The sequence below is a fragment of the Acinonyx jubatus genome, chromosome A2, assembly GCF_027475565.1.
Source record: "Acinonyx jubatus isolate Ajub_Pintada_27869175 chromosome A2, VMU_Ajub_asm_v1.0, whole genome shotgun sequence".
In the NCBI taxonomy this organism is placed as follows: domain Eukaryota; kingdom Metazoa; phylum Chordata; class Mammalia; order Carnivora; family Felidae; genus Acinonyx; species Acinonyx jubatus.
The window spans coordinates 42,263,812-42,277,323 of record NC_069383.1 but is presented as its reverse complement, the minus strand read 5'-3'; the positions used below and the strand labels follow the sequence as shown (position 1 = coordinate 42,277,323).

Sequence of the window (13,512 nt, the reverse complement as noted above, 5' to 3'; positions counted from 1 at the left end):
TGCCAGTATCACATTTCAAAGGATTCAGGATAAGGAGAATTAGAATAGAAGGTAGTTGTCTTCTCCGTATCTGCCTTCCTGCTTCATAGCCCTGTCTTTCTGTCAGTCAGTGTCACTACCACAAAGAGGTATAGTATCGTTTATTACTTGTTAGTAAAAAGGAATACCTCTTTAGTCTCTGGGCCCCTGTTCCTCCCAACTTTATATATTTATAAACACACGCACACACACACACACGTGACCTACATGTAACTATAGTACTCTAAGAGAACTCTAACAAGGACTTTCTCTTTATAATGTTAGTAAAATTCATAATGAAACTAGATCTTTATTCAATTTTTGTCATGGTTTATAGGTTAAGGAATACCAATTTAGAATGATATTTCTAAGCAGAATACTCCCATCATCTTCATTTATTTTTATGGAATATTAATTTTTAATCTGTAGTCTAGATGTGAGGAATTTCTTGGGTTTTCATTTAGAGTTATTTGAAAACATAAAGAAAATCACAGGAACTTACTTTTTTGGTCAACAGATATTTGGACAGCTTCTCAAGTGACACTGTACTGGGTGTTGGAGATACAGATGAATGAGACAAAGGTCTTGCTCTTAAGGATCTTCTAATGAGAAGATGGGGAAAACAAATATACGTAATTGGCAAATTAAGTGTTGTGATCACTTAGAAGATGACTAGGTGTTAGGTTGGAGATGAATTCCCAGAGGAAATGAGAATTGTAAGCCAAGTCCTAAAGGACCTATAGGAATAGGGATTAGGCAAGCCAAGTAGAAAGGGGATGGGAATGGAGAGTGTTTCAGTCAGAGGCAGTAGCCAATGACCAGTGATCAAAGTATGGTTCTTTCAAGAAATCATGGGTAGTTCAAAAAGGAGAATTACAAGCAGGAGGTGGCAAAAGATGCTACCAGATGCTAAGCGATGAGAACAGCCTGAGAGGCTATGTCTTCACAGGCCTTGTAGGCCATGCTAGCCAAGGAATCTGGCCTTTAGTAAGGTTTTCAGTCAGAGAAATGACTCATTCAGATTTGGAGTTTAGAAAGACCTTTCTGACTGCAGTGTGCATGGTTTGGAGGGAAACCGGATGTATTCTAATAGTAGCCCATACCAAAGGTCTTCATGGCCTGACCCAAAGTTATATATTTATTTGTTCAGCAGATCTTGTGGAATCTTTGGGAGTGAGAATTAGAGGAGGGAGGAATCCTGGATTTCAGCCAGGAGTAATTGGATGGATTGTAGTACCATTCTCAAAAATTGCACAGAAGAGGAGAGAAAATTGGGGGGTTCAGATGAGCTTTTGATTTCGAGGAGCCTCAATGGGGTGTCCAGGTGGTATTTCCACTGGGTAAATACAAACTGGATCATACAAGTGAGATCGGGGCTGGGTGTGAAGATTTGAGATCTATAGAAGATGTTAGAAGTCACTGTGGTTGATGATAAGCATACAGAATGTAAAGAGAGAAGAGGACCTAGTAGGGTATTCTGAGGAATACAACACTTAAGAGACTAGCTTACAGAGAAGATCCTTAAAAGTACCCTTAGGGAGTAGCTTGTGAGAGGGTAATGTCACATGCTGCATAATGGGTAAATTTAAAAAATAATAGTAAACACCACAATATTTAGGAGTTATTGATGCTAATTATATTAGCAGCATGAAAGTATTTCATGACCCCCCCTTTTTTTTTTATTAGTTTTTAAATGTTTATTCATTTTTGAGAGAGAGAGACAGAGTGTGAGTAGGGGAGGGTCAGAGCAGGAAACACAGAATCTGCAGGAGGCTCCAGGCTCTGAGCTGTCAGCACAGAGCCCATTGGGGGACTCGAACTCAGGAATGGTGAGATCAGACCTGGGCTGAAGTCAGATGCTTAACTGACTGAGCCATCCAGGTGCCCTATTTCGTGACCTTCTTGGAAGTATAACAGCCAAGTGGAGGCAGCAGCCAGATTGCAGTGGGTAAAAAGGGATGATGAAGATGATTCCCTTTTGAGCCTTTTATCTGAGAAATAAAGTTGGAAGCAACAATGGAATATGGGACTCAAAAAGGACAATCCTTTTTATTGAAAAAACCGATTTCCCAAATTTTGAGTAGTATGTATAGAGGCTATTTTAGGAAAACCTGTTAGGAGCATTTCTGGTTTTCCTAATTCCTCTGTAGAGCCCAAACCCTATGACCATCGTATTCAAGGGCAGGAGTCAAAGCCTTCTTAACCACTTCAGTGCTTAGTGAGGTCCTGTTCTACCTGGCCTAATTGTTGCTGGCCCAGTACATCATCAGAGAGTGTTTCTGATAAGTAAAGTCGTTCCAGTGTATTTAATTTAGCACTGGGGATGTGAATGATCTCTTCTCACAAATTGATAATTCAGTCATATTAAATATTGTGTCTTTCAGACTTAAACCATTGGACATTGAGTTTATGAAGCGTTTGCATGAAAAAGTGAACATCATTCCACTTATTGCCAAAGCAGACACACTCACTCCAGAGGAGTGCCAACAGTTTAAAAAACAGGTGAGCAAAAGAAGCTTGAACTCTTGAATTTCTCATACCATTCATGTAATTTGCAGTTTTTGTATTTTCAGTATAATGTGTTACAATGTATTCGTCTTGCTACTTTATTATATATTTATACTGTATTAAAAGTAACTATTTAAAATTTCTTGCCTTAGTTTTCTCCTCAAAGCTATTATCCATTATCACAGTGCCCTTATCCTTTGTCGACTTAAATATTTTAGGTGTTTCTGTTACAGCCTCCTCCACCACTCTGCTCCACACCCTTTAGGATTATTTTTTTAGACTAAATTTCCAGGAAGAGGATTACTTTTTGAAAGGGTATGATTACTTTATAGTTCTTTTTTCCCCCCATTTTGTCATGGTGCTTTCCCCCCAATAAAACAGATTTTTTTTTTTCATAATAGGTATATTTGTTTCAGTGCCTTACCAATGTTGTTGTTTTTAAAGCTTTTTTGGAATTAAGTGGCACTTAATCATTTCTTTAACTTTTAATTTAATTTTCCAGAAGGGATGAACACTGTGTAAAGCAGGGGTTTACTTTTTCCTTAGTGTGTTTGGTTTATTATAACATTTTATGAAATATAGGGTGAATTTCTGGAACTCTGCTCCTATACCAGTAGCCTATTTTTTATTTTAAGCCAAGCTATATTTTTTAAACTGCAGCTACTTTGTATAATACTTAAAAATAGGTCATAGAGTTATTATCTCTTTCTTTAAAGTCCCCTTTGTTTTTTCACTTTTTTCTATATGAAGTTTAGAATACCTTGCAACCTGCTACAAAAACAAAAATCTGTTGAGATTTGCTTTGAAGTTGTGCTAAATCTGTACACTCTGGGAATGTTTTAGTTCATTTTTATTATATTTGGTATTTCTACTAGAAGTATATGTTTATTTACTTTACATTTATTCACTACCATTTTTATTTTTTAATGTGCTTTTTTCTAAGTTCAAATACTAATTGTTGGTTGTGATCTCTCCTCTTTTATTTGTGATTTTATTTATTTGGGTTTTTTTCTCTTTTTGATAAGTCTGGCTAGGGTTTTATCAATTTTACTAATTCTTTCAAAGAAACAACTCTTAGTTTTATTGATCTGTTCTATTGTTTTCAGTTTGTTTGTTTGTTTGTTTTTCTATCATTTATTTCTGCTCTGATCTTTATTATTTCCTTTCTTCTGCTGGCTTTAGACTTTATTTGCTGTTCCATTTCTGGCTCCTTTAGATGTAAGATTATGTTGTGTATTTGAGGCTTTTCTTGTTTTTTTGAGGTAGACCTGGATTACAATATACTTCCCTCTTAGGACCACCCTTGCTGCATCCCAAAGGATTTGTACTATTGGGTTTTCATTTTCTTTTGCTTCCATGTATTTTTTTTTAATTTCTTCTTTAGTTTCCTGGTTAACCCATTTGTTCTTTAGTAGGATGTTCTCTAACCTCTGTGTATTTGTGGTCTTTCCAATTTTTTTTTTTTTTTTTTTTTTTTTTTGGCGGTGGGTAACTTTAAGTTCTATAGCATTGTGGTCTGAAACCACGGATGGTATGATCTCAGTCTTTTTGTACTTGTCGAGGGCTGATTTGTGACTCAGTATGTGATCGGTTCTAGAGAAAGTTCCATGTGTACTCAAAAAGAATGTATAATCTACTGCTTTAGGATGAAATGTTCTGAATATATCTGTTAAGTCCATCAGTTGCAGTGTGTCATTCAAAGCCATTGTTTCCTTGTTGGTTTTCTGCTTAGATGATCTGTCCATTGTTGTAAGTGGGCTGGTCAAGTCCCCTACTGTTGTTATTATCAATGAGTTCCTTTACATTTGTTATTAATTGATTTATATGTTTGGGTGCTCCCAAGTTGGGGACATGCATATTTATAATTGTTAGATCTTCTTGATGGATAGACCCCTTAATTATGATATAATGCCCTTCCTCATCTCTTGTTACAGTCTTTAGTTTAAAATCTAGTTTACCTGTTATAAAGTATGCCTATTCTGGCTTTCTTTTGGCATCAGCGTGATAGATGGTTCTTCATCCCTTCACTTTCCTTCTGCAGGTGTCTTTAGGTCTAGAAGGAGTCTCTTGTAGGCAGCATATAGATGGGTCTTGTGTTTGTTTTTGTTTTTTTAATCAATTCTGATACCGGATGTCTTTTGATTGAATCATGTGGTCCATTTACATTCAGAGTGATTATTGATAGATCTGAAAGTAGTGCCATTGTGTTACCTATAAAGTTGGTGTTTCTGGTGATGTTCTCTATTCCTTTCTAGCCATTGTTGCTTTTGGTCTCCCCCCTCCCGGCCCCCCCCCAAAGAGTCCCCTTTAATATTTCCTGCAGGGCTGGTTTAGTGGTCATAAACTGCTTTAGTTTTTTCTGGGAAACTCTTTATCTCTCCTTCTATTATGAATGACAGCCTTGCTGGATAAAGTATTCTTGGTTGCATATTTTTCCCATTCAGCACGTTGAATATATCATGCCATTTCCTTCTAGCCTGCCAAGTTCCTGTGGACAGATCTGCTGTGAACTTGATCTGTCTTCCCTTGTAGGATAAGCACTTTTTTTTTGCCCCTTGCTGCCTTCAGGATTCTTTGTGTATTTTGTTAATTTGACTATGACACATCTTGATGACTATGACACATCTTTTGTTGAATTTAATGGGAGTTCTCTGTGTTTCTTGGGTTTTGATGTCTTTGTCCTTTCCCAGATTAGGGAAGTTTTCAGCTATAATTTGCTCAAATAAACCTTATACCCCCTTTTCTTTCTCTTCTTCTGGGACTTCTGTGATGTTAATAATATTGCACTGTAAGGAGTCACTGAGTTCCCTAAGTCTGCCTTCATGATTTAATACCTTTCCCTTTTCAGCTTCATTATTTTCTATAATTTTATCTTACATATCACGGATTTGTTCTCCCTTTTCGTCCATCCTCATCAATTGCATGCATTTAGTTTTGCATCTCAGTTATAGCATTTTTTATTTTAGCCTGACTAGTTTTTAGTTCTTTTATCTGTGTAGTAAGGGATTCTCTAGTATCTTCTATGCTTTTCTCGAGTCCAGCTAGTATACTTATGATTATTGTTTTAAATTCTGGTTCAGTCATCTTACTTGTATCTTTATTGATTGAGTCTCTGGCTGGGACTTTTTCCTCTTTCTTCTGGGGTGAGTTCCTCCATCTTGTCATTTTGTCTAGGTCACTGTTTCTTTTTGTGTGGTTGTTAGGAAAGCCTGTTGTATTCCTGGTCTGAGAGTAATGGCTGTATTATGAAAAGATCCCCCACCAAAAAAGGAAACTATATCCTATTTCCCCTAGAGCTGAAGCTTTGCAGTATTCTATGATCAGTAGATTTGGTGCATGCATGGGTTTTGTGCTGGTCTTTTGGGGGAGCGGCCTGCTGCATTGACTCTCAGGCGGATTTGCCATGGTAGAGTTGCCATCCAGGGCACAGGGGAACTGGGTTTGGTGTAAGCGGCTGTTTTTCTCAATGAAGTTGGTCAGTGTTGATGGGGGGGTGTGGTGGAGAATGGTGTTGCCCCACTCTCCGTCCCTAGGGCTGGGAATCTCACACCTGCCACTCCTTAGGAAGCCCTCACAGAAGAGCAAACGGTCATCCTTACTGTTTCCCCAGCTTCTGTCAGATCCCTGCCTTCATCCTGTTTTGAGTCTAAGCCACCTGCCTGCCAGGCAGCACAGCACTCCTGTGTTTTATCTCAGGTGCAAGGCTTGGTTTCAAAATTCAAATCCTAGAGATTTGCCTGGCATCGACCTGCACAGATCCTCTTGGGGAGGGTCTTGCCATTCTGTGGCTGGTGTCAGATTATCCCAGAAAATGGTTGTGGGACCACACACTCTCTTGGAGTTTATGGAGAACTTTTTTAGAGTGAGTTATTGGAGTGGCACCTGAGTGGCTCAGTCAGTTAAGTGTCTGGACTTCAGCTCAGGTCATGATCTCACGGTTTGTGGGTTCAGGCCCCAAGTTGGGCTCTGTGCTGACAGCTCAAAGCCTGGATCCTGCTTCAGATTCTGTGTCTCCTTCTCTCTCTGCTCATCCCCCTTTCATGCTCTGTTTCTCTTTCTCAAAAATTAATAAACATTAAAAAATGTAAAAAAAAGAATGAGTTATTGGACTGTATCTTTACCAATTATTTTTGTAAATTAAGGTGGAGATTTGGGATCTTTAATATGTAACCACTGCTTTTTTTGAGAGAGAGAAAGAACAAGCAAGCAGGGGAGGGACAGGGGGAGAGAGAAAGAGACTATGAGTGAGACTCTTAAGTAGACTCTGCACCTAACACAGAGCCCGATGTGGAGCTTGATCTTACAACTGTGAGATAATGACCTGAGCTGAAATCAAGAGTCGGTCACTTAACTGACTGAGCCACCCAGGCACTCCAAGAACCACTGCTCTTAGAACTGGCCCCTAGAATTTCGTTTTTTCTCCTAGCCATGTATTTGACACTTCATTTATTCTCATGTTTTTCTCTGTGGCATTTTGCCTCTACCTACTTTAGTAACCATGTAACACATTTTGTTTAGAGTGCCTTTATGCTGCTGGGCATCCCTACAAGTGATAGTAGTACTGAAATACCAGTAAAGGCAAGGACCTAGTTCTAGGTATATTGACCATCAGTTTATTATGAGTTTGAATAGGGTAGGTAGTTGAACATTATTTGGTTATCTGTGATTTGTTTAAAATTTGGAGTGATGTGGGAAAAGATAATTTAGTTTGAAGTAGGTCATTTCTGATGTTAATAAGTTGTCTTTGCATTCTCTTTATTAACTTGCTGGCTTCTTAGCTTGTGGGGCATGTTTTCTCATTGTGTGCTTGCTTCATTTTATATCTGTTGCTCCTTGATTTTGTGTACACAAATGTACACGCGAGGATATTTTCTGATCAGTGTGCAAATTTTTTCTCCTGGAGCCAGTGCTGTACTTAGTTTCACTTACTAATTTTACTAAAATTTTAGGTGAGTTTAAGTTATGTTGATTCATCTGAATAAAATAGTTGGTGAGAGTTCTATTTAGAGAAAGAATCTCAGTCATTGTGAGTAAATGATGTAAAACCATTATATAGAAATCAACTAGAGAAAGCCCTTTCTGGAATCTTAAATCATTTTTAGATCTCTTTTGGTATTATAACCATTAGCTTATTAAGTAATTGGATTTTGGAGAATGGTGTTTATATATGAACTTAATAGTTTTTTTAAAAAGATCAGTATAGTACTTTGATTTTAGATTATAGTTTTGCATCATTGAAAAATAGTAAAGGAATTAGAGCTGAAGAATCAGGAATTTTAAAAGAATATAATACAAATAAAGCTAATGTACTAATTATGTGTGGTGTTCTTTTGCTCATTTTAGATAATGAAAGAAATCCAAGAACATAAAATTAAAATATATGAATTTCCAGAAACAGATGATGAAGAAGAAAATAAGCTTGTTAAAAAGATAAAGGTAGGTTTATTCACATACATATACTAAAATGTTTCAGGCCTTAAAGCCACTGAAATATTCACTGAAAAGATAAAAAAAATCAGTGTTCTTAAGTAGCTGGCTTACAAAATGAATAGGGAGATTATTCAGTCTTGAATTCAACTTTGCAATTAACTAACTTTGTTGAATAGAGAGATGAATAGCATAATCTCTGTTTTATAATCTGTCTTCAGTTTTCAGTTAACTGGTTTTATATTGTGTAATTTTCCTCCTTAAAAAATATGTAATGAGAATGGAGAGGACTTGTTCCTAAGCACTGTTTTTGTATAGTCTTTGTTTAAGAGCCAGACAAAAATATGGGGGTTTTTTTTGTCTTTTATAAAAAACAACCAAAACCTATACCAACATAATTTTCTGTATTTTTATTTATTTATTTATTTTTAAATGTCTATTTATTTATTTTTGAGAGGGAAAGAGCTTGAGCAGAGGAGGGGCAGAGAGAAGAGGGAAACACAGAATCTGAAGCAGGCTCCAGGCTCTGAGCTATCAGCACCAAGTCCGATGTGGGGCTTGAACTCACAAATCGTGAGATCATGACCTGAACTGAAGTCAGATGCTTACCTGACTGGGCCACTCAGGTGCCCCTGTATTTTTAATTTATAGTCATTTCCTAAGTACTAGTCTAGACCTAAAAGTGATGTATTAATTAATGGCATTATATAAGCAAATAATTACCTTGGAATAATGAAATACATGTACCTGACCAATGAAGAGTTTCTGAGGTTTTATAAAGTAGTCATATATTTTATATATTGTTAAATATTTTTGGAAGGTACAAGAATTTTGAAAGATTGTACTCTGAGTTAAGTGTGGATAAATACAAATCCAGAACCCCAGATCTGGACTTTCAAAGGTAGAGTTTAACATGTATAATATTCCGTGCTTCCAGGGCTGTTAGAGTTGGTTTGTGATAGATGAGCATGCTAGTTACAAGCCTCATGTTTCCCCTCTAACTGCTAATACATTTTTTATTTCCTTTGAATTTTTTTCAATATGGGACAGCTTCTTTGGGGGATGACTTTTTAACATAATTTGATGAGTGGAGTATATATGCCTTAGGATTTTTAAATTTTCAGAGAAAATATAATTTTATTAATTGTTTATATTGGTGAGAATCCATGTAATGACAGTTTACTGAATAGTAATCGAATGCCTTATAAAAGTGAATACAGAAACTGTCAAGGTAATTTTTTTTTTTTGGTAATGTGTTGAATAATATAAACTTCTTTATTCTTAAATTTGTGAGGACTACAGAGATACATTTGAACAAGAATACTTTGTTTTATAGGACCGTTTACCTCTTGCTGTGGTAGGTAGTAATACTATCATTGAAGTTAATGGCAAAAGGGTCAGAGGAAGGCAGTATCCTTGGGGTGTTGCTGAAGGTAAGGTTTTCTTCAATGAATGACTTTCTATAAGATTTAACAGTGTGATCAAATATTTGTATTTCACATTGATATATTCTAGATTTTCAAAGATAGTTCTGAATTCAGTTTCATTTAGCCTCATTTGCTCATAAGTACATTCTAGTTTCTCAGACTTTGTACATTCTCAGGTCAGGCAAGCATGCGCTAAATCCTAATTGTGATACTCTCCAAGTCACTCATCAGTGCCCCACTCTCCCACCTCCATCCCATCATTAACTCTACTCCTGTTTTCTTGTTTGAAAACATACTTAAAGTGTAAGAATTCTTTACTGTTTGAAAACAGTTTCAGAGAAAAGGACTCACTTTTATCTGAGTCTCAGATGGGTCTGGGACCTTCAGGAATGATTGAGAACAATTTTTCACTTTAAACTGAATGAAAACATTCATAATATTCTTTCTCGGGATAAAAATCAACTTTTTTTGGGCATCACATTTTTAGGATAAAAAAAAATTATTTGTTAAGAGATACTCTACTAATTTTGCAGAGAGTTTTAAATACCAACAAAATCTTAGTTTATAGCATCAAATTTCAGAAGTCTTCTTGGCAATAGACCTGTTTCCCCAGATTTGTGTTTGTTATATTGGTTTAACCTAATATCTAGTCTTCTGTGTTATAGTAACTTGGAACTAAGATTGAGTCATGATTATTTTTATACTTGTTAGTATTAGTTTGAAAAATTCTGTAATTTTTTGGTTCTTGTTCTAAGTTATTGTCCTTAGCAGCTTTCCCTATCAGTGAGGCTATACTTGTTCCCACCTCTGTGTCATCCTCAGGTAACTTTCAGTTGCTGAGCTGAGGCTTTAGAACTTATACAGTCCTTAGAAGTGTGTGCTAAAGAATTTATTTCTCTAGTTTTAGTCCCCCCTTTACCACCAGAATGTTATTATTAGTGATACAGTTCTTTAAAATAAAGAACCTTAAAGTTATTGACTCACATTTTTATTTTGGCTACTAAAGTCATTCCCCCTCACCCTAATACTAAACTTTTAAAACACATTTTATTATAGAACAAATATATTCTGTTTACAAATGAATACATGATGTCCCCTTTCAAAATTTCAAAATTTTTTTTTCTGTAGAGCTCATTTACTAGGTTTGTATATTTTATCATTTAAGATTAAACTACACTAAATACTATTAGACTACACTTGTCTGGCATGCCCTTAAATTAAGTACTATGTTATAGTGTTAAAACTTGAATGAAAAATTGATCTAAAGAAAAGTAATGAAAAATTAATGAAATGTTGCATATTCTCTCATTGTTACCTCCAGCATTTTGTGAAATTTCCTTTGAAAATACTGGGCTTAGTGTGTTGTTTCTTTTTTTTATATAGTTGAAAATGGTGAACATTGTGATTTTACAATTCTAAGAAATATGTTGATAAGGTAAGTTTGAGCAATGATTAAATTATGTAAGTTCTTTTCTTTCTCAAAATACAGATTTATTTTTGTCTTCTATAGGTATAGCTGATTTGTTTATTATTTTTTTAAATGTTTTTTATTTATTTTGGAGAGAGAGATGGCATGCAACTGGGGGAAGGGTAGAGAGAGAAGGAGATACAGAATCTGAAGCAGGCTTCAGGGTCTGAGCTGTCAGCACAGAGCCCTACACGGGGTTCAAACTCGTGAACTGCGAGATCATGACCTGAGCTGAAGTTGGACGCTTAACCGACTGAGCCACCCAGGCACCCCTATTTTATTTTGGTTTTTTAAAATATAGCTAACTTAAATTGGTATCTTCATTCTAGCACTCAAGTAAGCACTGCTTGGAGACAACTTGGATTATTTTGCCAGGTTTTAAAGCTGTTGGCAAAAATACAAAATAAGCTGTGTCACTAGCAATATGTGGGAAAATGAGTCTCTTTTTTTGTTATACTTCTTGTTGAGATCGAAGATGGAAAGGAAAAGGCTTTTGCTCTTTTATGTGAAAAGCTTGGGATACCTGGAAGGGAAGGCTAGGCTTTGAGTTAAAAACTAGATTTTGAATGTTAAACGGTATCCAGCCTGGTGAGTGGGGTGTTTTTGGTACTAGGACACAGTGAACAGAACTGATCTTCCTCCCAGGCGAGAAAACATTACTCCTAAATTGTACCTTGTGCAGCTGATGAAAGAGAAGGAAAGCCTATGAGAGCAGGACATTGAACTAATCCTGATTAGAAGACTGGGACTTGATGGGGCGCCTGGGTGGCTCAGTCGGTTAAGAGGCCGACTTCGGCTCAGGTCACGATCTCGCGGTCCGTGAGTTCGAGCCCCGTGTCGGGCTCTGTGCTGACTGCTCAGAGCCTGGAGCCTGTTTCGGATTCTGTGTCTCTCTCTCTCTGACCCTCCCCCATTCATGCTCTGTCTCTCTCTGTCTCAAAAATAAATAAACATTAAAAAAAATTAAAAAAAAAAAAAAAAGACTGGGACTTGAAACCATGAAGAAAAAGTTGAATAGAAGCAGAGACATTAGTGGGCAAGAGACAGAAAGGGCATCAAAAGAAACCTCAGTGTTTTCATGTTGAGATCAATTCTTTCCTCTTGCCACCTCACACCCTTTCCCCACTTCTCTGCACCCCCATCGTGCTTACTTCTCCAGGCCCTCACCACATACTCTTTTCAGCCTCCAGTTTTGGATGGCCATCTAAAGTTGAGGTTTATTTATTTTCATACTATCATGCAGTTTCCTAATGCACAGGAGTATCCTTATCTATTTAGAAGTATTAACTTGCATATTGTTGGTCATTGGAAGTCATGGAACAGTAAAGTTATTCTTACAAGTCAGGAGGGAAGTTTAAGTGAGTCAAACTGCTACCTCCAGAAGTATACTAAATATCACAGTGAATTTGGAGATCAAAGAGATTGCTATGTAGTTAGTCTTTCTTAAAGGAGCTTATGACCAGGTGCTTTAGGTAGGAAGTGGAGGATAGGGGTGATTCAATTGTTGGGGTTGCCAGGCCTCACACAGTGGGAGAAGAACAGAGGCATGTGAGAGGGGGCCCATCTGTCTCACTTTTGAGAATATACCGTTTCAGTTTCTATCATGAACTATGTCCTTTCTCTTCCTTTCTTAAGGTGTGACTTCAAAAGAATTAATAATATAATTGCTTATGACAGTATATATGTAGGGAATTTTTTTAAGTTTATTTACTTATTTTGAGAGAGAGCACATGCAAGCATACATGAGCAGGGGAGGGGCAGAGAGAGAGGGAGAGAGGATTCTAAGCAGGCTCCATGCTGTCAGTGTGGATCCCGCTGTGGGGCTTGATCTCACGAACTGTGTGACATGACCTGGGCCAAAATCATCAAGAGTCAGTCTCTTAACCAACTGAGCCTCCAAACACCCCAGGAATTTTTATAAATATTAATTGCCAGTCCATTCTCTCTGATCTTATTCTTTCCCCCAATTTTAAATCTCTGCAGCTTGCCCCGTGCTTGACACAGTGGTATTCTATAACTTTGTCTTGTGTATTTTTATTTTTATTTATCTTATTATTTTTAAAAATTCTTTTGATATTTATTTATTTTTGAGAGAGAGAGAGACAGAGGGAGAGCAGGGGAGGGGCAGAAAGAGAGGGAGACACAGAATGTGAAGCAGGCTCTGGGCTCCGAGCTGTCCGCACAGAGCCCAGGGCCGGGCTTGATCTCACGAACCGTAAGATCATGACCAGAGCCGAAGTTGGATGCTTAACCGACTGAGCCACTCAGGTGCTCCGGTCTTGTGTATTTTTTTTAAATGTTTATTTATTTTTGAGAGACAGAGCATGAGCGGGGGAGAGGCAGAGAGAGAGATGGAGAACGGAATCTGAAGCAGGCTCCAGGCTCTGAGCTGTCAGCACAGAGCCCGATGTGGGATTCGAACCCACAAACTGTGAGGTCATGACCTGAGCCGAAGTCGGATGCTTAACCAACTGAGCCATCCAGGAGCCCATCTTGTGTATTTTTAAATATGCAATCAATAATTGACTGCAAAACTAAAATACTGTAGAGGGGAAGGCTAGTTACTGAGCTGGAAGCCAGACTTTGAACATTTGAAGGTACATAGCCTGGCAGCTGGTGAGTGGGACTCACTAGGATAAAAGTATTGCAGAACAAACGGACCAT

At 37.3% G+C, this 13,512-nt stretch overlaps 1 protein-coding gene across 6 annotated transcripts in view; it reads left to right on the top strand.

Annotated features, from left to right (window-relative positions):
• Window positions 1-13,512, top strand: part of SEPTIN7 (septin 7) — a 113,572-nt gene that overhangs the window by 79,981 nt on the left and 20,079 nt on the right. For all 6 annotated transcript variants that reach the window (XM_027075261.2, XM_053218231.1, XM_053218230.1 and 3 more), the window contains 4 exons: window positions 2,403-2,520; window positions 7,870-7,962; window positions 9,290-9,386; window positions 10,764-10,815. In XM_027075261.2, the coding sequence (XP_026931062.1) occupies window positions 2,403-2,520; window positions 7,870-7,962; window positions 9,290-9,386; window positions 10,764-10,815 (360 nt within the window). The remainder of the gene's footprint in view (window positions 1-2,402; window positions 2,521-7,869; window positions 7,963-9,289; window positions 9,387-10,763; window positions 10,816-13,512) is intronic.